Source organism: Microtus oregoni, unplaced genomic scaffold (genome assembly GCF_018167655.1).
Source record: "Microtus oregoni isolate MIOR12 unplaced genomic scaffold, Mior012 000003F_ref0000135, whole genome shotgun sequence".
In the NCBI taxonomy this organism is placed as follows: Eukaryota; Metazoa; Chordata; class Mammalia; order Rodentia; family Cricetidae; genus Microtus; species Microtus oregoni.
The window spans coordinates 61,501,903-61,529,791 of NW_024543062.1; the positions used below are offsets into that span (position 1 = coordinate 61,501,903).

The 27,889-nt window shown below is 40.4% G+C and overlaps 1 protein-coding gene across 6 annotated transcripts in view; it reads right to left on the reverse strand.

Moving 5' to 3' along the window:
- Srgap2 (SLIT-ROBO Rho GTPase activating protein 2) overlaps positions 1–27,889 on the reverse strand; it is a 217,218-nt gene that overhangs the window by 18,497 nt on the left and 170,832 nt on the right. For all 6 annotated transcript variants that reach the window (XM_041648002.1, XM_041648000.1, XM_041648001.1 and 3 more), the window contains exons 11-17: positions 24,380–24,464; positions 21,879–21,906; positions 20,185–20,209; positions 14,692–14,752; positions 7,985–8,062; positions 7,135–7,269; positions 4,977–5,079 (exon numbers count right to left, since the gene is read on the reverse strand). In XM_041648002.1, coding sequence (XP_041503936.1) covers positions 4,977–5,079; positions 7,135–7,269; positions 7,985–8,062; positions 14,692–14,752; positions 20,185–20,209; positions 21,879–21,906; positions 24,380–24,464 — 515 coding nt within the window. The remainder of the gene's footprint in view (positions 1–4,976; positions 5,080–7,134; positions 7,270–7,984; positions 8,063–14,691; positions 14,753–20,184; positions 20,210–21,878; positions 21,907–24,379; positions 24,465–27,889) is intronic.

Consider the following 27,889-nt stretch of genomic DNA (forward strand, 5'->3'; position numbering starts at 1 on the left):
ACTTGCTTGCAAGTCTGACTCCTTTTCTCCAGTTCCCCAATCAAATCCATATGAATCTCATTTTTGCCCTTACCTTTGATTTTAGGCATCAGAGTCACCCTGCATTGAGAACATACCATATAACTCCTCAGAACTGGACATGGTTCTCACAGACTACTCACTAAACTACCGAGCAGATGGGGACCTCAGCTTGCTTTGGGAAACAGTCACAGGACACAGGAACTGTACATTATATGCTTTCATGCATACAAAAGAATCAACTTATTCGGCATTTCTATTCCAAATTTTATACTTAACCAGAAATGTAGTCAGCTGATTAACTTTTTATTCCACCAAGACAGTGAATTCTTTTTAGAGCAGCTAATGTAATACTGTTTAATATTTTTATAATATCCCCTTGTATTATTATACCCAGGAATTAATTATGCATTCTGTTTATATTCTGCTTGGGGTTCCCTTGGATGTAGGCTAATTTCATTACTGTGTATTTATTTAGAGATTCTTCCCATTCTCAGCCAGCAGCTGCTCCAGTCATAACCCAACCTTGGCCATAGACCCAAGCCCTCAACCATCACTATGTTTGCTGAGTCCCCATGGGTCTATGCCTGTGGTGGTCTAAATAAGGATGGTCCAAAGGCTCATATATTTAGATGTTTAGTCATTAGGAAGTGACACTATTTGAGAGGGATTAGGAGGTGTGGCCTTGTTGGAGGAAATGTTCCCTGGGGACCAGCTTTCAGGTTTCAAAAGTCCAAGTCAGGTTCAGTGTCTCTCTCTTCCTACTGCCTGTGGATCCAGATGTAGACCTCTCAGCTACTTCTACTATGTCTAGCTATATGCCACCACTTTCCCCACCACAATGAAGACAATGTAGACTAAACCTCTGAAACTGTAAGCCCTAATTAAATGCTTCCCTTTATTAGAGTTGCCATGGTCAAATACTGACCAAGATGCTGCCTGTCCTAGCACAGAAAGCTGGGCTGACTTTGGGTACATCCTCTATAAAGCTTGAGGGGCCTATAGACATTGCTGAGGAGCTTGGCCTTCCTATGGTCACCAGCAATAGCCTCTCAGTCCAATTCTGACAGATGCTGAAAAGAAACTAGAGCCTTTGGATACCACTGCCATTCTGGATTGGGTGAAGTTTATTTCTAGTGTACCCCACATCCAGACTCGTGCTGCAAAGCTGGTTTTCCTCTAACAAATGGATTTCTTCTCTGTTGGAGAATCTGACACGCACCTTGTGATCCTTCTATAATCACTGTAGGACATCAGAAATGGCATGGCATGGTGTGAACAACTGCCATGGAAAACACCAGTGGAGAAGCACCATCCCACAGTATCAAAACTAATTGCAGGAGAGACCAGTGGGGAACGGTATCATCTCAGTGGCTAGATGGCTTCATAGGAGATGATTTGTTTTTGCTTAAGGCAGGGATTCATTATGTACCCCAGTCTGGCCTCAAACTCTTTGCCTTCCTGCCTCAGCTTTCTAAATGCTGGTATCACAGCCTTTATCCATCACATCCAACTCATAGGAATTATTAGAGATTTAATTTTAAAATCCTTCTCTGGACATAGAGTTAAAAGAAAATAGAGGTTTAGAAAAGATTGGGAAAATATATAAGTCTGCTTCATCATCAGATTAAGACTGGGGAGAAACAGGAGAGATTACTACTTTGATAACCTCAGCAGAAATGACCCACACATGAGGTGCCACAGGCTAAAACTGCAGCTATCCAGGTCCTGGTATCTTGGAGACAGAAAGCTCAGTAAAGCCTTCTTTCTTTAGTCTGATCTGATAGTGTTTTAATAACAACAAGAAACCAGAGTTTCTGGGAAGTGTGATAGTCAAAGAGAAGCACTCTATTCCCAAGATACCAGGGTGAAAGTTCTACAACAGATGAAGGATGTAAAATACCCTGTCCCCACCCCCCAAAAGACTGTTCTATTCATAGGAGGCTACAGTGACAAGGACCCAGAAGAGGACATATCTTTGTGAACTGTAGTTTTATGAATCTATGTCCAGTTTGCGATTTCCATTAAAAGCGAAACCAAAAGGACCAAGAACCTTGTGATTGCTTATCTTGGTTGTCAACTTGACTTGCCTAGGAAGAAGAAACCTCAACTGAAAAACTCCTCCCATCAGATTGGCCTGTGAACATATTATTCTTGATTATTATTGATGCAGGGGGCTCAGCCCATTGTATGCAGGTGAGCCTGGACTGTGTAAGAAAATGTAGCTATACACGGGAGTAAGTCAGTAACCACCGTTCTTCTGTGGTTTCTGCTTCAAAGTCCTGCCCTACACATACACACATAGGTAATTCAGAATCTGTTGCATACCTGTCAAAAATGCTGTCATCAAGAAAATAACTGACAATAAATGTTGGTGAGGATGTTGGGAAAGAGGAACCCTTACTTAAGACTGTAGAAATGTAAACTGGTGCAGTCTCTATGGAATGCAGGTGCCACAAGTACTAAAAATAGAACGTGACTTAGCTTAAACACTCCTGAGTATATTCCTGAAGGACTCTACATCAACATGTTACAGATACAGTTGCATTCCCATGTTTACTGGTGCACCATTCATAGTAGCCAAGGTATGAAACTAGCCTAGCAATAAGTCTATCAACAGATGAATTGATAAACAAAATGTGGTACCTGTATTTTATTCAGGTATAAAGAAAAATGGAATTATAACATTGGCAGGAAAATGGACAGGACCAAAAATTATTGTGTGTGTGTGTGATGTGATGCGAAAACAGAAAAGGACTGGGAGAGAAGAGAAAATCTACAGGGAGAGGAAGGGAAAAAAGGAAGGGTAGTGAAATATATGTAACATGAAAGCAGAACTAGGCACTTTTTGGAAGAGGAAGAGGACTGGCCAGAAAAGGTGGGGGCATGGGGAGTAAATAGAAACAAAGTAAAATGTATATATGCATAATGATATAAGACTTTGGACTCACCAAAATCTTATAGTATAATGAAACCCATCACTTTGTACTCTAAATAAAAATAATAATAAATAAAAGTATACAATTTGGTGGCACTGAGCATATTCACAGTGTTGTGTAACCAACCATTACCTCTAAGTTGTGCAACATTTTCACCATCCCTGGAAGAAACCTGGTATTCACTAACACTTCATTTCCTGGCTAAACAATATTCTACTGTATGAATAAAGCACATTTTGTGAGTTTAGAGGCAGAACTTCCCCAAACTGCACATTCAGATGAGATCCATAGCCCTAACACAACGTCTTCGCAACAATGTGAGACTCTGGACTAGAGTCCACTAAGCTGCATCTTAAGTGCCAACCTATTAGCTATCATTAGCTTGGTGCCTTGAGATTCAGTATGTGTACAGTCCAGGATTAAACTTCAGTGAGGATTCAAGTGTGGGTTCAGGTAAAGTCTCCATGAGGAACTACCTGCCAACTCCTGATGTAAATGTTGGCAGCTGCACACTGATCAGCTGTCATCTTCCCATGGAGACTTTAAAAATTGTGTCTACATGCTACTATTTTCCAAATCACTGTGATTATAAATGCTTCACCTTTTCCATATAACACCTTGTTGACCAGTATATTTTAAAAACTATATATACAACAATATTTTAAAACTATACATATACAAACAAATTAATACTTGGAATTAATGCCATTTCCATACTTTTTTCCTAATAATGGCCACTGTTTCTTTTACTGCATCAAGTTTATTCTATTGTTTCTCTCTCCTGAAAGTCCAGGAGAGACAACAGTTAATCTGTCTTCCCTGTGACCTGGGCACTGAGGGGACTGACTAACCCTAGAGTAGTGAGCAGTGTTTCCAGGCTATGAATGAGCACACTGGTGAGTTATGAGGAGCTCATCTCAAGGACAGATGAGGTGCTGAGTTAGGACTCTGTTGGACTCAACTTTGAGGAAGATGCACACTACAGACTCAGGGTTCTTTGAAGTTGTGTATTGGGATAGATGATAATGTGGGCCTCCCAATAAGGAGGAGCTTATTACAGGAGCTAGTAATCCCAGATACCTGTAATGCCGGGCTCATCATGACTGTCTAAACAGGATAGACTTGTAAAATGATCTCTAAAGTTGTCATCATTTTAAACAAAGATTAACTATGTGTGAGGACTTCATATTCACAAGGTATGTGCTAAAACTAAAACATTCTGGCCCTTTGGTTTATCTTTTGTTTCCCTGTTTTAATGGATTCAGGAATCCACAGAACTATATCTTGGCTCTATGAAAACTCAAAACCAGCATGATGATAGGTGACAACATGGAGAGAGCTGGGGACCATGGTAAGATATGCCTATTCCACCCAGTGTTCAAAGTATATCCTACACCTGACCCTTTCTGTCATCTTCTGGTCTAACAACACCTTGGCTAGACCATGCCATGGCCTTGATGTAGGTCTCTTTTCTCTCTGACCTTCTAAAGTAAAAACTTCTCTATAAAGTAACTGGAAGGTTTGAAAATTCATTCCTAAATGTCAGATCATACCACTTTTCTCTTTAAAGACTTTCAAGTCATTTCCTAAATTCAAACTTACTATTTATTACTGTGACTCTCAAGTCTTCAGTGTTCTTATAGCCCCCCTCTTCTCTCCCTCTAGGCTACTGCTTATACCTGGTCTTCTCAGAAAGGCCTTTGTAGCAAACACATCTCTAAGCCAGCTCTTCTTTAATCCTTTGTCTATTAGAACCTCTGAACTCTATCCCCATCTTTACTATTCTTAGCACCTATTCTAACTGATCTGTCTACTATTGTCTGTTTCATCACTTAGACCATGATCTAATGATAAAATGCTTTTCTTTTTCCATTGAACATCATATTTTTAATAGCCTAGCATTGTAGTTGGTGTATGGCAGATACTCACTAAGTGTCTGTTAGGGTGGGTTATAAGACATAGATCCATATGAAAGTCCTGGGTAGCAAAGCTAGGTTTTTTACTGTGAAGGCTACTCACTGATTGAGGAAGGCAAAGAGGTATCTCATGATAATCAGAGTGGGTTTGGGCAGGACCAGGACTTTCCGGATATGCACAGCTCTTTCTTGCAGGTTGTCCATTGCTGAAACAAGAAAGGCATGTGTTACCTCCAGCATGACTGCAATCCTGAGGAACAATCAGAAGTTTCTCTCTACCAGAATGTAACTCACAGAGCAAGCAGAGCCAGCCCTATACAGCCCTGGTATAGTGACAGGAGTTTCACCTTGGATGCTCTGTGGGGTGAGGTTGCTGCAAGAGACCATATGTTGGGACCCACAGCCTGACTGGTACAGGACTCAAGGTGTATGCTCCACGGGCACAGACTAGGTTGATACATTCCTCCTCTAATTGAAACAGCAATAGACATAGAGTTGACCTTAATCCTGTCATGACGACTGAATGCTCAGTCCTGAAAGGTCCCACACATGAGAAGGGACAGAGGCTGTGTAAGTCCTTCCTTGACCCCTGTACACACAGTTAACTTTTCCTCCTCTGAATAAATCTGGCTTCTACCTCCCTTATCTAAAGTAGAGATGAGCAGAGTCTGACCAGAGAGAGGAGAAAGTAGGATCTTGGATAAGTAGTAAAATCTGTGAGGAAGACTAGAGAAGATTCCTGACTTTTGTGCTATGGGTCAGGTTAGTACAGATTTGGCTATCTGCCTGTGGCCTCTGGTCATGAACAGCCTCTGACTTCAACAGTGTACCAAAATGGACTTGATCTGGCTGTCTTTTATGAATAGCAAATAGCAAATACTGGATTAGGAACAATAATAATAAGAATTGGGCAGCTGAGGATTCTGGTGTGTCTTGGCAACTCCAGCCCTATGTAAAAGATTTCACTTAAGTCCAGTCTAGGAAAAGACATAAGTATATGACCCAAGTAATATATGAATGTAACTGTCTACATAACTCTTTTCCATTACTCTAAAAAAATGGGCAACAAACAAAGAGAACTAGTATCCCAGATACACAGGCTTTTCTCAGAATAACCGAGAGAAGAACAAGTAAGTATTCAGACCAAATACTGGGCCAAATGAAAAAACAGGAGGAATGAAGGCCTTGTTTACCTGGAAAAAACCTCTTCTGAATTTATTCTTTTCACTTTCTGTGGCCATCATTCAGATGGGTCAATGTAGTGCTATCTTTATGTCAACTTGACACTAGCTAGGGTCATTTGGGAAGAGGGGATCTCAATTAAGAAAATGCCCCTACCAGATTAGCTTCAGGTATGTGTTCTTGATTAAAGTGGGACTGCCCAGTTCACTGTGGGTGCTGGTGATCTCAGGTGCTATAAGAAAGCAAGCTGAGCAAACCACGGGGATCAAGCCAGTAAGTAGCACTCCTTCATGGCCTCTGCATCAGTCCCTGCCTCCAGGTTCCTGACATTTGAGTTCCTGTCCTGACTTCCCTTAGTGACAGAAGTGTTAATATGTAATCAACCCTTTCCTCCTCAAGTTGCTTTTGATCATTTTTTTAAATCACAACAATAGAAACCCTAAACAGAATAATCTACTTCCTGAATAACTTGATATTAATTTAAATTTCCATGGATTGCTTTCCATGGAATCAACTGATAGGATGTTTCAGTATTATGAACTAAACTAAAGTCTAGGAATAGTTTTTCAAGACCTAGAAGAGAACTCTAAAGAATACAGTGATCTTTCTCTGGGAAAAAAATTAAATGGCACTTTTAAGTGCACAGAGGGGCTTTTGTTTTCAGACACATGTGAATGTATGTAGCAGGTTAAGCCAAGACACATACATAGCAACAATTAGGGAGCAGGGTCACTGTTTATGTTTCTCTGCTCCTATTAGTAGCACAGATATTGTATATAAGCTTTAAGATGGAGGAATATAAAAACATTTTACTAAAAACAATAAACCCAGAGATGTGAAGGAGTTAATGTCTGAGAATAATTAGAAAGGAAAAAGTTAGGAATCTTGACTTGGATTCTATACTATTACTGTTAAATCATCCTTTCTTTCCCCCTTTCAGGGATAAAACAGTAGAGAGAAAGAGACAAAACTCTCGGGCAGAAATAAAGAAAGAAAAACTTTACTGAATAGCTTATGAGGATGCAAACTGATGGAAATTTCCAAATATCTTGCTGCCATTCGTGGGGTGTAATACTTACTGACGCAGGCAATCAAGTCATGGAAGATGTCCTTGGGAAAGAGCGGTTGTTCCAGCCCCCGGAAGTAAAGCTTGAGGACACCAGCTATGGAGTCCATGTCATGGTCATTCTGGTCCCCAGCCAAAGGGTCCTCTCCTGAAGATAGGTTACCCCCACCCCAGAAGGAAAGAGTGAGTTAGGAAATGACAAAGCATTCTCATCTCATTATCTCTCTGCCCTGCATGACAACCATGACGCGGCATACTGTTCAGGTTAATCAACACTCCCTGTGGGTTGGGAGGTGGAAACCAAGAGCTACTTCTCTGATAAGAATCATGAAACTGGGAGGAGACTGAGCCTCCAGTGGAGGGAAAACAAGGCCAGAAGGCCAGCTTCTCTGACTACCATATCAGAGGACACCTACTGACAGAACAGTCATCCCAGAATCCCAATGGAAATTTTCCTATCAAATGTAATTAAATTTAATGATAACACCAACCTTAAATTGAAACTATATATATCCATTACAGTGACAGAAATTGCCAAAGCTTGCCCATTACCTTAATAGACCACAAGATGATAGATGAGATCCAATGAACAGGCACATTAGCCTTGATATTAACTGCCACCAAGGGTTCTGGAAGAGGCTATTAACTGTCTGGATATACAGTAACTACTTGGGTTTTGGCAGATCATCACAGGAATGAAGCAGAATGGGTGGGGCTAAGAAAGAAGGAAGCTGGGACATGCCTCAGCATCTCTCTGTGTACCTACTGAAGTACAGAGAAAACAGGCTATCTCTTAGGGGAAAGCTGGATCCAGTTCCCCAGGGCTGAGACATTTACCTTACAGATCTTTATCCCCACCTCACCTCTCTCAAAGGCATTTTTGATGTCATTCACTTCCACTTGTGATCCAGACACCCGGAAAATTCCCTCATGTTGTAGGCCTAGAAACACACAAAATAGAGTGGTCAAAGTGAAAAAAAGGCAAGTTCATAGTCATAAGGCCAAGATTAGTAGAATACCCATCTTCATTGGTACCACGCATTTAAGTATTTTGTCTTTTCTGATTTATGACAAAGGAGGAAAAACAGGGCAGTGATGTTGGAAAAGTCTCTGGAAAGATTATGAGGCATTAGCATAAGGAAAGCGTCTGACCAAAGACTTAAGGAAAAAGATGTTCACATCCTCTTCTGATTCCAAGCCAGATTCCCAGGTTATTGTTTTTTCTTCCTACCTGTAGACTGGGAGTCACTGGGTGGTGTTTTCTTATTGCTTGTGGTTAGGAATGGAAGTGGGTCTTGGCAGGTAAGGCATTAGTTACCATTAGAGAGGTTACCAGAGAAAGACTGAGGCTGTTATGTTTTCTTTAGCATTTTAACACTATCCCACTATTCTAGGGGAAAATGCTTTCTGAACTGATGAAAAACAGAGGATATAAAAACAAAAATGAACAATCAACAGACAACATTGTCAGTCCCTGTCCTAGGCACTGATCCCTGACTGCTTGCCATCCTTTTCTAAAGAAAACATGTAAAGACTGTATTATAAAGTGTATAAAAAACTCTCTTCTCATGGTTTTGCTGGATTAGACAGTCATGAAAAATAATCCTTATATAATTACTGCCACTGCCATTACATATAAAGCATTTGATCCTCACATAACCTTCCAAGGTCAGGGTTAGCAGTAATCCCATCTTTAGATGAGGGGACTGGGGAAAACATAGCAAGAACCAGGAACAGAGGTAAAAGACAGTTTTTGTTGCTGTTTTGTGTGTGTGTGTGTGTGTGTGTGTCAAGATTTATTTATTTATTTATTATATATACAGTGTTTTTTCCTGCCTGCCTGTCAGAAGAGGGCACCATAATCTCATTATATGATGGTTGTAAAGCCACCATGTGGTTGCTGGGATTTGAACTCAGGACCTCTGGAAGATGAGCAAGAGCTCTTAACCTCTGAGCTATCTCCCTTAAAGGCAGTCTTGTGGCTGCAATCAGACTCAGTTTTCAGGGTCAGACAAGAGGCCTATTGGTCTGCAAGTGCAGAGGATGGGAGAGAGCCATCCTGGCCTGTTTGTACTTAGACACAGCTTAACAGAGAACACCACACAAGCAACTGTAACATCACCAGGGACTGGCCCACCGAGGGGCTCAGCTAATAACCCTAGCTGTATCAGGATTTTCAGTCTTTCTCCAAGCCTAGATATCCTTTGTCAACATTTCTCTGTGATCCTCCAAATGTCTTGATATAAACCTCAGACTGATTCTAGAAACACAAACAAAATAATGCTAGATTTTGCTAGATGCTTCAGAACATTCGATTAGTTAAGATTTCTGAAACCACACAGGCCAAGACTGAAGTTGTAGAAATCTGACTGAAAGTCAGTGAAGGGAATGTGACTCCCCAGCTTGTAATAAAATGTAAGCTGTTTGTGCCTCTAAGGTAATCCCTAAAATATTCCTCACAGTATGGCAAGCTACAGTAAAATCCCATCAGTGCCAGTTCGGTGGTATCGTTAGTTACCAAATGGGGCATGAGAGTCAGAAAATGCTGTTTAAAAACAGAATGTATCATACACAGCAAAGCTCTGACAGAAACAGAAACACACCCAAGGATTTATCAGAAACACAGGGTAAAAGGAAATGTCATCTCAAACCAGGCTACTTGGTGTGTTTTAGCTGCGGAAGTACTACACAACTTCTTGAGGGTAGCTTTAATGGTTAAGAAATGTAGCCTTGCCTGTGGGACCAAGGAAGAACAAATGAGAGATGAGCTTGTTGGAAATCAGACAACTGGTTACAGTTTTCCTAGAGAATAGATGTCCTAGATAATAACCACTCATTATTGCGTGTGCATGTGTGTATGTGCCGTGGTACACGTGTGGAGGTCCATGTTCTGAGGATTATCTCACATACCAGCTTGCAAGGCAAGCACTTTTATCCACTGAGCTATCTCACTGGCTGACCAGACGGAATCTTTAGAGTACCTGGTGTGATAATCCTGAGAGGAGAAGCAATATATTTTTCAGAAAGGAGAAAACAGTTGATTTATTTGCTATAATGTATAACCAAAATAAGATATCCATAATCTTTATTCTTTGTTTCTTCTTAGCACACACTAACATAAACACATGAAAATCCCTTGGATTTAGGTAAACTATTTGGAACTGACACAAAGCCTGCTGGACTTAGCTCTTGCTAAGAGTTGTTCTCCTAGGTAACTCCTAGACTGACTGTTGCAACAACTACTTCACATTCCTTTCCTGAAAACGGTAGATTAAAAAAAAATCCCTTCATGGTTAATTTTAGTGGTTCCCATAGCACGATTAATAAAAACCCAGAGACAGATATTGGGGTTCAATCTAAAGGTCAGAAAGGCAAAATAGTCAGCCACTGGCTCTTACCAAAACGGTGATCCTGACTCCAGGAAACCTCAGAATGAGACTGACTGAGAGCTGTCCCCTCCCATTTATATTCCTCTCTAATGCTAGGATTAATGGCATGCACTACTACCACCCAGTTTTTATGCTAAACTAGTGTGGCTACTGGAATTAAAGGTTTGTGTCACCACTGCTTGGTCTGTAAGGCTGACCAGGGCAGCTGTTTTACTCTCTGAACCTCAGGCAAGCTTTATTTATTAAAATACAAATGAAATATCACTACAGATTCCTCACATTTCTCCTCTGGAATATCCTCATGGATCACCTTGATCCACCACTATGAAAACTGCTAGTTTCCTCATTTACATAATGGGATCTATTATAATATTTATCTTCCAGAAGATACGATAATAGAGTGTAAAAATTTCTAGCATTTAGTGTGCCATAGACTCTTTCGAGGTTAACAAAGGTTATAAATCCACTAAATGTACATATACAAAATATTTTAGCATAGCTTTTAAGGAATCCATGAATCTGAATCTTTTCCTTGGGCAAACTGCCAATTCAGCTAGACAAATATTTTGACTAGTTATTTTGTGCTGAATTAAAATTTAAAAAAAAATTAACCATGGCCAGAAGTGGTGGCTCAGACCTATAATTCTAGCACTCTGGAGGCTAAGGCTGGAGGATTATTGCAAATTTATTGTCAGCCTGGTTCTTCTAGTAAGTTCCAGTCACGGCTACACAGTGAGACCATGTCTTAATATCATCTAACCCCAATAATCCCAAGTCAACAATGTACTGTTAACTGACACTTCTGTGATAAAAAGTATTAATTCTTTATATATACATATATACATACATACACACACATATCCTTCTGTCTTTGAGTGTGTCTAGCCTTGCAGGTACTTGTTAATGTGGGGGGTATACATCTGTGTGCGCATGTGTGTGTGGAGGCCAGAGGTCAATATCGGATCTCTTCCTCTATTGTTCTCTATCTTTGCTACTTTAGAGCAATGAGGCTCAGTGATCTGCCACATACAACTCTGTATCCCATATACAATTAGCACTGGGGTTACAGGCATGTGCTGCCACGCCCAACTTTTTATATGGGTTCTGGAGATCTGAACTCAGGTTCCTGAACTTGCACAGTAGGCACTTTACCAACCAAACTGTAAGTTTAAAGTTTATAATCAAAATATTGTTTTCTAAAGTCATTTATTAGCGATTCATTCTCCTCATCTGTAATGGAGCTAGGTGAACTTGTTATTCTTCACATTCTATTTGGGCTTTTATTCACATCCATCTATCTGTCTATCTATCTATCTATCTATCTATCTATCTATCTATCTATCTATCTATCATATTTGGGAACCCTAACATTAAAGTCAAAACCACACAAGAGAATATATTCACTTTATTTTCCATTGCTCTTTTTGCATCTACTGTCTACTTATAATAACCAACCAGCAAAATACAAGCTTCTAGACTCACTGTTCCTGTATTTTTCTGTAGAAATGAGAAGACACATATAGTCAATATATTTGTAAATCTTCATTCTTATGGGAAAGCACAGTACACACTGTTTTGTATTTTTTGACTTAACAATATAGCCAAGAAATCTCTCTTTACCAGCCTATTAGAACCCTTGCTCACCATCTTCACAGTGATATACTACTCCACTATATAGACATACTGTAAGTTTTTCAATCACTCTTCTCCATATAGGCACTCAGGATGATTTTAATATTTGCAATTATAAATAATGCTGTAGTAAATAGTCTTATGCACAGGTTTGCTTTTATTTTTTTAAATACTTTTTGAGGCCCACCTTCACAGTAATATCTAGAGAGATTACCAAATTGAGTAATAAGTGCATATACTGTTTTACTAAATATTGCCAAAATTGCTTTCAAGTTGAGTTGCCCTGGTCTTCATCCCCAAACAGATGGCCTCTATTTTTGTCTCTTCATAAACTGTGTCTATGCAGGTGTAGAGATAGGTATGTTCAAGCCACAATAATGGAAATCTTCATGTCTCAGCTAAAACCATGGCTAATACCCTACTAGTCTAGGGTATTAAGACATCTGTGCCTTAGTGTAGAAGCTTCTTCCTTCCTTCTGGTTTTAATCTCCAGGCAGCACCCAGGGACCCTTCAAATATATGATTCTTGTTTTCCAACAGCTTCCCCTCTCACTCAGAATAAGATCCAATACCTACTGTAGCCAATCAAGTCATAGGAGACCTGGCCTGTGTGTTCATCTCCTGTCAGCCTCTCTTCACTCCTGCTTCAGCCTGTATGCTTTTCCTTACATACGTCAATAGTTTCTGCACTTTGGTTCTCTCTCTACAGAATGCTCTTCCTCAGATGGACACATCTTTTTCCCTCTTCTTCACAACTCTACTTAAATGTGAAGACGCTTTCTGTGATCTGGGACAACAGTGCTGCTCTCCGTTCTCGATCCTGTACCTTGCTTTGCTTTTCTTCATGACATACATCAGCACCAGAAATATTGAAAGTCAATTTGTGTATTGACAAGTCATATGTTTGTTCTTCAGAGGAACAAAAGGTTCAGGAAGAACCTTTTTACTGGTCTATAATAAGCAACCAATATAGACTTTGTATTGAATGAACAAGTGAATGCTTGGATGAATGAATTCACAAATTCTTCCCATTGTTCTTTAAAAACCAATAATTATTCTTCTACTGAACTCAGCTTGGATTCATCTTTGCCAGCTCCTTGGTATTAATTACTGCTATCTTATAAATGTCTTACTCTGTTACTGTCAATTACTACTACTTTATTTCTTTTCATTAACTTACTATCTGCCTATCTTCCTCCAAATGCATCATAAAACCACTTAGAGACAAGAATAGTGTATTATTTCTGTTTATGTTTTTTTTCTTGGCAATACATGGTGCTAAGCATTAGTCAGGGGCTTATAAAGTATTTGCTGATTGTTCAATAATGATGAACAGTGCTCTTAGTTCAAGTGAACTAAGATAACATTAAAAATATATAGTTGATGGAAAGCAGGACAAGCTATAAGAATGCTAAAATAATTACTGTTTCAGAAATAAATCTAAGAAGTAAATTTCTTAGCTTTGCCCAAACAGAAGGGCAAGTACAATTTGACAGATAGTGAGAAGGAGCCAGTCCCTGAAGACACACAAAAGATGGACATAACTTTAGGACATTTATCAACTAAGCTTGTGGGGACACTGTATCCACTGAGACCAAATTAAGACAAAAATCCAAATATATGCAGTCAGTGCAACATTAGAGGATGGAATTGTTTCAAACCATTCTGGTACAGCCAATGGGACAAAATGATTGGGCTACGCTATAGGAGATACCCCCACATACCCAGGCTATAATACTGGCTTCACTAGCACTACCACTGGGCCTAGCTGCACTTCTTTACAAAGTAGCTTGGTTTTAAAACTCTGGAGCTAGAGCATGGTAAGTAGTCAAATATGTTCTATTTTCAACATGTAGATATGGCCTTTCTGAAGGAGAAAATATTACATGAATAGGTAAGATTTTATTCCTTTTCTAAGAATGTGAGGATGGGAAGGCAATCTCTATTGCTCTCTCTGGTATATACGTACATATACGTATACATGTGCCTCTGTGTAGCTAACAGAGGCCATAGAATTGTGTTGGCTGTTTTCTATTCTAATACTCTCTGCCTTAGTCCTTTGAGGCAGTGTCTCTCCCCTGAACCTGAATCTTCAGAATTTTTTTAGGTTGGGTAGCAGCCAGCAAGCCCCAGAGATCTTCCTGTCTTTGCCCTCCACAGCACTAGAGTAAAGTTGTGCCTAAGATCCTGCTGTTTGCCAGGCGGTGGTGGTGCACATCTTTAATCCCAGCACTCAGGAGGCAGAGGCAGGCGGATCTCTGTGAGGTGGAGACCAGCCTGGTCTACAAGAGCTAGTTCCAGGACAGGCCCTAAAGCTACAGAGAAACAACCCTGTCTCAAAAAAACAACAACAACAAAAAAAAAAAACAAAAAAATCCTGCTGTCCTTGTGTAAGTTCTGGAATTGAAACTAAGGCCCTCGTGGTTGAGCAGCAAGAGCTCCTAACCACTGACCATCTCTCCATCAACTACCTCTATTTTTGCTCTACAAAGAACTCTTTGACGTTCTGACTTTCTCACAAACACGAGCAAAGCTGTGTTCTTGCTTACCATGTCTGCTAATAAACCGAATGCAGCTTTCTACCACCAGAGGAATTGCCTGGCTGGAATCCTGAAAAACAAAAAGGAAGTATGGACATTAGAAACAAGGCTAGGAGAAGTGAGTTTGGTCTCAAAATGGAGATAAAACTGCTACCTGGTCATGCCCAGCCTGACTGCATTGATGCGATGGTAGTGGCTATGTTTATGGTGGTGGAAATGGTGGCAGAAGGTTTTAAAAAAGACAGCAAGGGGCTTTTAAAAGAGAGGTGGCCGTGGAGGGGGGCGGGAGAGGGAGAGACAGAAGACAAAGAGACAGACACAGGCAAAATATGCATGCACATAAAAAAAATAAAGCTTAAAAATCTAAAAGAAAGATTGTTCAAGTTGGCACAGTAACGGTAAGAAAGAAAAAAAAAGCAAGTCTTGTAAATAGCAAGAAGAACATGCGAATATGTAAAGCAGGTTTCCCAGATGTCCATTTTTGTTTTGTCTTTTTGCTATATAATCTTGATTGTGCCAATTGATTTATATGGGTTTCCAAGTTGCTGTCTACAAACTGAGGAAGGGACTGGTGGAAGGGCTAGTTATATATACTATTGGTACATGTATATACCAATAGTATATATAAATAAAGCTTAAAACATATATATATATATATTATTTTATACTATATATATTTGCCTGCATGCATATTTGTGTGCCCCTTGTACAACTGGTGCCAAGGAGGCCAGAAGAATGCACTGGATCCCCTGGGACTGGAGTTACAGGTGGCTGTAAGCCATCATGTGGGTGCTGGGAATTGAACCTGGGTCTTCTGCAAGAGCAGCCAGTGCTCGTAACCACTGAACCATCTCTCCAGCCACAGGTACATGAACAATAATGTCTACACTTATAGAGGTGTTGGGCCACATATAGTCTTTTAGATAGATTGCTTCTATGGTGTATTATTATTATTACTGTTGTTTATTTTCATTTGATAATATTGAAATGAGGCTTGGTGAGGTTAAATGTCTGCTTGTATCATATAACTAGTAAATAGAAAAGCCAGGACTTAATTTTCTGTTACCAAAGACTCTGCTGTCACACATACTGTATCCTGTAAGAGTAGCAAACACTGCATACCAATTATTACTAAAAATCAATAATGAAGCTACATGAGTAATAATTCAGCTGTGTGAAAGAAAAACAGTAAGTATGGCTCTATACCCTTGTTTCAGATGTTCAGGAAAGACTAAACTTTACAGTGGGGTGAACCCATTGCATCTTCTGCCCAGTTCACAGGTTGGCTGCACCCATCTGGCTTTGGACTTTTCAACTGTGGCCATGGGGTTGGCTACTATAAGGGAAGCAGCTGCGTCTCAGGCTGAGAGAAGAGATGGCTTGGCCTGTGCAGGTTCCAAGGTTGCCAGTGATCAGGATGCTGCTGAAGTGGAGCTGGAGCCAGAAAGGTCTCAGTGTCACAAAAACTCATTTTAGTATTATTACTTTTTCTTTTTTTGAGACAGGGTCTCACTAAGTAGCCCTGGTTGGCCTGGAATTCAGTAGGTATGTGATACTGGCCTTGAACTCACACAGAAACCTGCCTGCCTCTGCCTCCCTGGGATCAACAGAGCGTGACACCACACCTAGCTCCAAAAGCTCATCTTTGTGGCACTCCTCCCCCCAAACCTGACTGCTTCCTCTAGCTGTTCAGGTACAGCGGCAGGATCTGACATTTTGTAAGATCATGGACTTCTCCCAGTCGGCCCAAAGAAACTTAGAGGAAGAATCTTGGTCCTTTCTTCCGTATTCTAATGAAAATTAGGCTCAACTAATTTGCAACGGGAAAAGCCTCCATTCATAGGAAATGGTGTATCAGGAGAGATAAAGAAGGTAGCAGAAATGGATTTGCAGAATTTTCTGGTCCCAGATTTATCTGAAGTTAAAGAAGAAAGACACTGACTGGCATACTTACAGGTTCCTGGCATTAATAAACTATATGAATACAAAGTTCTGTCTGTATGTGCAGGAAATGTTCTACCAACAGTAGGATGACAGGAAACAAGGCACCAAAGCTGCATGCTCAAGGCTCCCAATAGTCCACCAGAAGAAACAACTTGAAGGGATAATCTGTGGCAGACAAGGGTAGGCCAGAGATGCCTGCCTGTCCTACTATAGAAAGCTAAAATGGAGTGTAAGGCAGAGTCTAATAAGGAACAACAGCACAGAGGCTTCAGTTTCAGATGTTCTAATTGTCCTCACTGCTTCCTGTGATGTTTCTAAGATACAAGTGACTCGTTTCCTCAGTTGTGCTCTGTGTCCCCATGACACCCACAAAACCTAGATGTCACCACTAACTGCATATAGCTTCCCCAGCACTTTCTGTATTTTTCCATTTATTGTTTTTCCTCTTTCCCTTCTTTTCTCAATGTCAGAATGAATCAATGTCAGTTTCATTACTTTGCTCACAATGTTTTTTTTTTTTAATCATATAACCTTAGGTTGGAAAGGGTTTTTAGGACAATCAGGGCAAATTTCCATTCAATCAGTTGGAAGGAATTGACAGTTGGCATAATTTAGAAAAAAGAGTAGAGCAGTAGTCAATAATTTACAGGAGAAAACTATCAGGATGATAACTATATAATATCCACACAGTTTGATATGGTTTCTTTTATTGTGAAATTAGGTTTGTTTTTCGTCTTAAAACTTATTTTTAAGTGGTATATAAAATCTGTTAATGGGATACTATGTGGAATTTTGATACATGTAGAAACTATATGATGTTTGAGACAGGTTAAACAATTATCTATCTCCATCAACATTTATCACTTACTTACGGTAAGAGTTTAAAATTCTGGGACTGGAGAGATGGCTCAGTAGTTAAGAGCACTTGTTGCTCTTGCTGAGGGCCCAGGTTCAGTTTTCAGTACCCACATGGCAACTAACAACCATTGTGGACTCCAGTTCCAGAGGATCTGATGCTCTCTTCTGACCTCCATGGGCACTGCACATATAAGATGCACAGGCATACACATAGGCCAAACACCCATATACACAAAATGAAATAAATCAATCTTTCAGAAAAGAGACAAGCACAGAGTGGATCACACCTAAGGAAAGCACATGGAAGCAAGGCCCGGAACGAGGTGATAGAGGTGATGGGTAGGAGAAAATGAAGGGCATGAGTGGAACAAAGATGCCTGAAAGTAACACCTGATGGCAGGGGCGGGGGCAGGGTCCTCCTTTTTAGCAAATGCCTAGAGCTGCTTTGAACACAGCCTCTTAGGAAAGTAAGTTTCCACATTATTCCTTATATTTAGCTGATTTGCAAGAAACAAAGACGGATTTCTTGGTTATTTATAGAAGATTTTTACTGTTCTGACCATCTAAGAAAAAATTCTTGCTAGAGAGAAACTGGAAGAACAACTAACTCAAGGCCCTTTTTGTACTGGGGCATGCAGTAAATCCTGGACTCTGATGCAAACCTGGTACCAGGGGAACACATCTTGCCTGCAACTGCTTTAGTGCAGCAATATGCAATGTAAACCAGATGGTGCCACTCCCTGCTGATGGTGACCCCAGCCACGGGCAGACACTATGTGCCAAACTCCAGCACTCCTGCAGCTACAGCAGAAGACACAAAGCTCCCACATGCATGCTCTAGGTCTGTGCAAGAGGTCTAGGGTTAGGTCAGAAGTGGAAAGAAATAAACTTCAAGTTTAAGACTATTCTTGGCGATAAAGGAAGAATGGTTGCTTAGTCTGTAAATTTATGCCTATTAATTTAAAATGCAACAAATTATCTTTGAGAGGCATTCCATTCTTCTCAAGTTTTAACAGAAATCCAGGGATAAAGGAGAAGAAAGAATTATAGGAATAAGATGGTAGAAAGTTACAGTGAAATTTTTATCATTTTAAAAAAGTATATCCAGGCCTGATGGCAAGTGCCTGTAATCCCAGAATTTGTGAGACAGAGGTAGGAGGAATACAAGTTCAAAGCCAGACTGGGAAGTATAGTAAGTAAGATGCTGTACAAAAAACAAAACAAAACAAAAAAAACCAAACACCACACAACAAAAAAAAAATGATTTTTTTTTTCATTAAAATGATATCCACAGTTAAAAGGAAGGCTAGGGGACATGGCTGAGTAGTTAAGAAGACTTGTTGCTCTAGCATCTACACAGTGGCTTCTGAACATCTGTAACTCCAGTTCCAGGGGATCTAACATCCTCCTCTGACTTTCCTGCAGGCACCAGGCATGCACATGATACATATACACGTAGGCAAAACACTCATACACATGAAATAAAAGTATTGAGGAGACAAAGAAGCCTGTGTCAAGTGACTTCTATAGCTGGACTGCCCACCAACCAGAGTAGTCAGATCCGTGAACTGAGTGCTGGGGCTGCAAACAGTGTAGAAACCCTGTGCCCTCTGCATCTGATGACTGCCCTATGTCCAGGACCTCTTTACGTGACTACAATTGACATTTTTTTAAAAAGTTTTATTTATATTTATATGTGTGTGTTTGTCACATATGCACTCATACCCTAAAAGGCCAGAAGAGGATGTTGGATCCTCTGAAGCTAGAGTTACAGGCAGCTGTAAGTGGTATGACATGGTTGACTTCAGATATACTTAAGTCCTTTGGAAGAGCAGCAAGTACTCAACTGCTGAGACATCTTTCCAGTCCTGCAAAAGACTTTTCAAAGGCCTGGGTCAGCTTTTTTTTGGGTAGACAGAATGATATTTCTGAGCACTGCCTTCCACCCGTTCTTGCTAACTTTCCCTCCTGCAAAGCTGGTGTGAGATGCTTAGGGAACGTGAAGTTGCTTCAGAACTTACTGCTGGCTCTAACTAGTGAATGGAATATTGTTACTGCAAAAAAAGGCTTCAATTCATTTTCTTTTTACTTTAAAGTAAGTACAGTTGTATTGAGATTTCTCCTGATGTGGATTACTCAGGCCACTGCTAAGAGTCCTCCTAACACAGGTGAGAACTGGTTGCTCAGTGGTAGATTTTAATACAATGATGAAAGCCACAATGCAAACCTATCAAGTTGAGCACTTCCTTTGTAACATACCCCAAACTGTTTCACAGTACTTTATGACAGAGTGTCAGGAATACAGCTAAGATACAATAAACCAGAAGCAGTCAAAGCCTACAAACTTAAACAAGACTTTTAGAATGAGGATCAGCTACCTCAGTGCTGGTACGTCAGTGTGTATGTGAGGAATTGTAAGGCCTCTGTAGGGACTCCTAGAAGGACGCCATGGGCAGTTATAGAACAATTTGTCCACGTTTAAACCAAACCTAACTAACAACAAGAATAAATCACAGAGCCTATGATAATTCCAGGAAGTTAAATGAGTATTTGCTACAATCTCAACCATACGGTAAGTAAAGACACAACCAAGCACAAGCATAACATCAGAGGAGGCACGCCATGGAATTCAGTCAGACTGTGGCAGGTATTCCGTTTTCATGAGCCAGGCTGAACAATCTGGCTCTGCTGGCTCTTTACCTGTTTCCTCACGGTTGAGCTACGCCTGTGGTTGACCCACCGAATCAGAAAGGACCAGTCCAGCAACAGGAAGGAAAAAGAAAACAGGGACAGAATGAGACAACCACTCCTAAATTCAGAGTAAAACTTTAAATCATGTAAAACAACTGTACAACAGGTAATGGAACACACCACATTATTGCCCTCATTCCCAGAAACAGCTAAGAGACTTGGCTAGCTATTTCCCAACAAAAGTCTAATAAACTTTATTCTTTCATAAAAGCACAGAGGTCCCTGATTTTAATGCCTACCACTGTTTAAAACTTAAACAGGAGGCAAATGGTTTAATCTGTAGTAAAACAGATTCATGTTAGACAATTTTAAGATCTTTCTGTTTGAAAGGAAACAATAATAAACACCAAAGCATATATATTTTCTTTTGAGACTCTTTGGAAAAAGAAAATGAATGCTTACTTTATTTTATTTTTATTTAGATGGTAGGACATTCAGACTGAAATGAACTCCAGGGACCCTCTGTCAGTGCTTCTCAAGCCGTGTTTAGGTGTATTGGCCTTTTTCTCACAGTGTATCAGATACAGAAGCATACTACTCAAAACAAAGAGGGCAGCACTGCCCTGTCTTATGAAGGTAGGAGCCAGGCAGGGGTTCTGGGCCTTGCTCTGACTCTCTGCCAGCCTGCCCTGAAGGCACCTTTCTGAAATCCTAGTGCTTCTCTAAACTAACGTAATACTCTTGTCTTTAACAAGAGGAGATGATATTCTGAGAAGGGAGATAAATAGTCCAAGGTTACAAATGGGGAAATAATCCAGCACAGGACGTCAGTTTGGCTCTATCTAGGCTTTCCAGAGACGCGGTACTTCTGATGAAGTTAAGACCTTACTACCAGGAGACAGATTATACAGACTTTCACTTATCTTAGTTCCCTCCAGTCCTCACAAATTCTATAGTAACGGGACCTGAGCTGTAATCCGCTATGACAGAATGATGAAGATCAAATTGAGTTATCACTAAATAATGAGTCTATAACTGTAAATGGCCTCATGACTGTATGAGTTGTCAGTTTGATACAATGCAATCTGCTTCATTAAAGCGTGTTCTCCTTTAAATCAGCACATTTTTAGGCATCTGAGGGTGCTGGCTGAATGAATGTTTTGTTTTCTGCCAGCTCATAGCAGCATCAATGACTGTGAGGGAAAATATTTGGCTGAGGTGGAGAGGGAGGGAAGGTGGGGAAAGACTGGGAGGGTTGCATACTTGTATATCAGCAAAGATTTCTCCCAGTGCTATTTGGCAAGCCAATGCAATATAATATTTCATTATCCACCAACAGTCACTAATTAGGGCCTATCATCTTTTCCATGTATTAAAAAAAATCAAATCAAATGCTATCACCTAATCTTTCTGTGTTGGAGACTTCCCCAAGATCACGTGTTGAAATCTCCCAGCTAAGAGGTTAACAAGACACACTATAGTCTGATGTTTATTATCCTTGCAATAGAGTGGTTTTGGGAGTTTCTGGGAAGATTTTTATCAGGTGCTTAGACTTCCCTAAATGGTAGCAACTCCACAGCCAGTCAAGAGGAGATAAAGTTAGTAAGGCAAAGAGAAGGAAGCAACTCTTGCCTCAGGCTACTCCTTTGCAAAGTCATCCAATCACCTTGGGCCTTTCCTTATCCCTGCCCAGAGCCACTTACCTGGCAAGGCTACAATCTGTCCGCTGACCTGTGGAAAGAGAAGGGGAAATGTTATTTGTTGCAGCAGAAGGGGTGGGTTGGGTTGTACACCCTAGGAATTACCATACCCTTCATATCTTTCTAGGGAGCCAGTAGCAGAAAAGAAAAGGACTGACCTAACTTCATTTTGGGCAGGAACTTTGCTTCTCCAGTTCCCACGCCAAAGTCATCAATATCTTTGAACCTTGTCAACTCTACTTTTCAAATGAGAAAACAGGCATGGATGTACGGGAAGAACAAGTCAAATCATATTTTAGAGAAAAAAAATATTGTAAGCCTTCCCCATACATGAAATCTGGCTTCTCATGTATGTGCTAGGATGTGAGTAGTGGTGGAGAGAGGTACTTTAGGGGACACAGGACATGGAACAAGTTTGTCAGTATATAAGCAAACCACATATGTACACAGTTGAGTCTGGGAAGAAAAGGGAGGTGGGAGAGGATACATAGCTTATAGTTTTAGAATCATACTAAACTCTCCTGTTAACTTGCACTGACAGTAAGGCAGAGCTAAGATCCAGTAGCCATGTGGCTAGTAAACGATGGCTTTCAGTCTAATGACAGGTGATTAAGACTTTCATGGGCCATAGTTAGCTTTGAAAAATGAAATGGAAAATCTTTAAGTTGGTAAAAAAGTGTTTTATAAAAATATCCATATATGCATACATAAACCATGATGTAAAATGTTGCCTTCTTTGGGCCAATAGTTAATGAAGCTTGATCAGTCTTGATAAATCAGTGAGAAACCCTGGCAGGCAGTGAGTCAGGAAAGAAGAGATCAACTCTCATACTCCTTATTCAGACTTCAGGAAAGGCAACTGTTGCTAATTGTTAAGATAGTTCAGTTCATCTTTGGCAATCCCCAACAGCCTGTTACCAAAGGCTCAGTTTTCATCCATAAAAGTATTATTCTGAGCCATTATTTTCAACATCTGTCCTAATTCCTCCCTAGAATATTCATACACATCAACTATCCCTCTGTGGCAAGAATCAGAGGCTCTTATATTATGGTGACAAACCCTTACAGAAGGCAGGGACATGATAATTTGCACATAGGATGATCTATAGCTATTATTTTTCTCTATCTCTGGAACTTGTCATCTTTAAATTATGGTAATTTGCAGCCCCAATGGTCAACCTCCATCCCTCTAGAGTAGCATAATTTGATGCATACATGTGTATAAACACGCACACATACAAAGCCCTTTTCCCTATCTTCCAGGCTATGTTGAGACTGTCTTCAGAAAAAGAAATTATAGGTATAAATTTCTTCAAATGGTTCTTTAGGCTGCATTCCCTTTAACTCACCACACAGCAATCTGGTAAACCAAAAGTAAAGACTTTCTGTAAGCATATTTGGCCCTCATGCCTAGATCTGAAGTGTTTGGGTGGAAAAGATCGGAAGGTACTAAAGGACTCTTTTCACATTAAAGCAAACATGTAAAAACAAAAAAAACAAGATCAAATGTACTGGAGAAAAAAAATTCGGGGGAATCGTCCAGGGTAGGTCAAGGACAAGGCAATAACAGTGGGTAGATGAGTCTGGTCTGAAAAGTAGGATTCTGATTTCTCAGCTAAAAAGCCAGTCTAATAAAATTTGCTATACTTCACAGTTTGTCTGATGAGTGCTCAAGAATTTATTTTAAAATGTTAGACTTGTGTCTGAATGCAGGCACATCTGTCACCAATGAGACCACATGCTCCCTGCGGCCTCATCTTTAAGAAAGAGATTAGTGGGGTAAGGAGGAGGGCAGAACATTCAGGGCATCCCCAACCTGGGAATCCCATTAATCATACGATGCTGAAAGCTAGGCAGGAGACCTGGGCAAGGTGCCAAACAACCTCAGGGAAAGCTTCTTCTTCAACCTTGGCCTTCTGTTTGATGGCTGACTGGGGAGAGAAAGTCCAGAATGTCTGTCCAGTTCTCTGCCTCAATACTTTCCAGTGTCTGGTTAAGATTACTGCCAGAGAAAAATACAGCCCGTTCAGCACTTTGGTCTTAATGCAGCCACACGAGAGAGATGGTTGCTATTTAAGTGAAAGGAAATGAATGTTCACCCTGGAAGCTGAAGAAGCAGCAAGTCTGCCCTGCTCTCTCCATCTGAGGACCTTATTTTTCCAGGTCTGGGGAGCTCTAACAAGTGTCTAGAGAGAAGATAACCCTGAGGCCCCTTTACCACAGGTGTGGCAGGGAGGTGAAGGATGGGTTTGAGTGGAAAGCAGGCACACTCCATCTAAAGAAACAGCTGATGAATATTAGCATTCCATTACACATTGCCCTTTCCCCATCACTCAAGCAGCCATTTAGAGGAGTACTTTCACAAAGAACAGGCTAGGAAAGGAAACACAGTCATATAGCTAGTGGGGTCTAGCTGGCTGAGGAATGGAGGCATGTGCTCAGATTCAGAGTACTGCTGGGCCTCTCTGCTCTACCAAGCTTCAGCAGAGCATGCTCACACTCACTTTCTCCTAGGGTTTTCTGCAGGAGGTCATGCTTGGCTTGTAACTTGGTGATCAGGTTCCTACCTTCCAAGTACTCCTTCATTTTCTGTAAGGGAAGAGAAACAAGAGAACTTAGATTCCTGAAGAAACACAAGACACAATTGTCAACTGGACAATTTGCCTTTAAGAAGGCATTTGATTCCTGACTCTCTGACTCACTTTCTAGCAAGTCCATTTAAATTCTTTTTTAAAAAAAATCTTTCTCTCTTTGCTGATTTTCATGGTGGGTCCAAACCTACACAGTATTTTCCTATGAATTTCATGTTAGCCAGTATAAGAAAACTGTTTTCTAAGTAAAGTCCTTCACCTGTTTCCTTTAGTCCCAGTAAAGAAAGAGAATGGCAGGGAGAGTGGACAACCTTCCTGAGCCTCAGCTTCACTGGTGTGAAGACATGCATTTGCTATCTGCCCCTTAGGCTGATAGCCTGCTCCTCCAGGGGACATTTCATCACCATAGGAGTAGTGCCAATGGTAAACCTCAGCCACAGAACATCCTTGTCTAAGTCAGACCCTAACAAATCTCATCTACTGAAAGTTGGGAGTTTCTGCATGCTCAGCTGGAGTGGCTGCCACCTATTATATAAATATACAAATTCCAAGCACAAGATGAGCTGTGCCATCACACCTGCACTAGTAGGCGAAGTACGATTGCTATGTTGCAGTTACAGTTTTGACATCTCATCAGCTCTTGTCTGGTTTGTGAGAGACGATGCTTGACTGGATAATTCACAAAATCTATTATCATTCTTCCTACTCGAGTAATGGGAAGAAGGTAGCAGATTTGAAGAGATTAATAAAATTGCTCAGGATCAAAAAAGTGATGGAGTCCCTCACATCCCCACTGAAACATTCCACTTCCCAGGGAAGCTCCTTAAGAGAGGAAGCAAACAACACAAAATAGTCCCAAGAAGTTCCTGAGACTGAATAGATTTACTAGGCCCCTCTCTCCCAAGTATAAATAATACAGACTACTAAGTCACTATCAGACAAGCTAAGGGGCAAAGAAAACTCTCAAAACAAGTTCAGCTGCTTGAAAGAAGAAAAGGACAGCTGGGCAGCCTGAAAAGAAGCAGAGGGCAGCCACACAGCCTGGAGGAGGCTCAGACTAAGCCACCTAGAAAGGCCACTCTTCAACCTGTTGAGCTGCCTATACAAGCTATGTAGTGTGCCCCAGGTGCCTAGCTCTTGAGAGCTTTGGTGATGAAGATGTCTTTAAGTCATTTCTGCTCCTGTAAATAACACTGCACCTATACTCCTACAGGTAACTTCAATAAAACTGACTGGACTTTGATGGTATCTGTATTATGGTCTGTCATGGGCTCTCTATCTGGGGAGAGTAGAAGTATGTGTTGTGTCTTCCTAGGAAAGTTTTTTTTTTTTTTAATCACACAATAGTATCCATACACGAAGTCTGACAGAATGGTATGTGCTCTGAAACATTATCATAAAATGTCACACCTACTACATTACAGAGACAAAGAGAATCAGAACGAAATTATATAGTAGTCATTATTTTTACATTAGTAGCAACCCAGGAGACATTAGACTAACTATTTTAGCACATAGTCTGTCTCTCCCTTACAATAATCCTATACATATATGAGGAAGATATTAGTAGTTCTTTATTAGAGATGAGAAGACAATTCTAGGAGAGGGAGGGTATAACCGCAGGCTAGTAAACGGTAATGCTAGGTGAGAGCATTTTTCCACTCTCTTCTACAACCATTCTCGAGACCCTGAGTCTGCCTTGGCCATTTCTGTTGCACTGGCTAATATGATGGTGTTTAACTCAGAAGCAAATGGTCTCCCAGAGTATGATCCACGTGTTACTAGAAAGACTTGGGTCTACGCCACCGAAGAAACGTTTTAATAATAATAATAGTTCTGTCTTTTACTGTGCACTAATTAAAAAAGAATTGTATTTCAAGCCTTTGACTTTTATGACCATTTCTAGTTCATAAATGATAAAGAAAAATGAAAAGTTCTGAGATATTCTTACTTTATATTTTTCTATATAGTATGAACTTTTAAGTAAGAGCTTGCCCTCTCATTCCCATTTAAAAAGCAGGAAAACCTGCTTTTCTGGGAGATGGTCCCTGAGCCTCTTGTGCTCGCTGACATGGCCCTATGGATAACCTGTAAATCCCCATGGCACCATTCTCATACAGCCCTATCACAGAAGGTTTACTCTGGTGTCTTTCTATCCAGAGACCATGTCATTGATTATCCCGACCATCCATGATGCTTAGTGCCACTCCTAGAAAATAGCAGGAACTTAATAAATATGAAGAATGAATAAATAAGTGAGCAATCTCATTCTCCTCTGAATAAACTGTTCCTTGCAATTACTAAACCAGTCCCTAAGGGTATCCCTACTCTAAATGAAACAAACCAGACAAATCCTCTGCTAAATCGTTTCTGCTGTCTTATTGAAGGCCCATTCTCTGATCCTTTATGCCTTTCCATGAGAACATCTGCATGAAAATAGGCTCTCTTGTCACCCTCCTCTTCCCATCTGTTCCAGCTGTCAGCTCACTTACTGTCAGTGTTCCCCGGATGATATCCTAATCCCCATCCAATGCCTAATTGTGGGTTTGGAATCATACTTAGGACCCAGAGTGCAAAAGCCTCTAGGAAATATCCATTGCTAATAGTACAATCCCGAAAGGCCTATCTTTGGAAAGTTATCCCAGGAGTCTCAAAGGTTTCTTAATGAAGAAAATCCAAGAAGCTCCAACACAAGACCAAAATGTTCACAATATAGCCAACATTCTGAAAGGGAATGAATAAAAATTCCTTTATCTACTCATGTTTCTATTCTCAATTCCCAACCCTCCCCAACCCCAAGTTCATGTTTACAACTCACTAGGTAACTTCAGCTGTCACTTGGTGAACCATTAAAACAAATAACAATCTGATAAAGACGTATGATGTTACCTTTTCAAGTTTCATTAAATACTAAAGGATCAAACTGTATCAAGATATACTCTACATACCTAAAACAAGGTGGGTTTTGCATCTAGGTGGGAAAGGAAAGGAATCCCAGAGTCTGTAGACTGCTATCTATCACTTCCTTATCTCACCTAGAAATCAGGACTGGGGATAAATAATCCTGCCTTTAACAGTGGAGGTGAGGTAGAAGGATTCAGTTGTTGCTGAACAAACAGAGCTGAGGCAGCTAAAGCCAAGGGAGGACTAAGTGGCTTTTTGGTACTTAGGCAGAAAATCAAGATTATAATAATCAGACCACACACACACATGCACATGCTCACGCATACACACTCACTTGCTCTCTATAATATACCAGATCACAGCTCTAAGTCTACTGGCTTGCCTAATGGACAAAGGACTACCTTCTCTCCTATTGTCCTACTCAAATCTACCCCTAAGAGTTCAGATAGTTTGGTTTTGCTATTTTATCAGCCAAGTTTTCAATCCTTCTTCATTTCACCTCTCATTTGAAAATGCCAT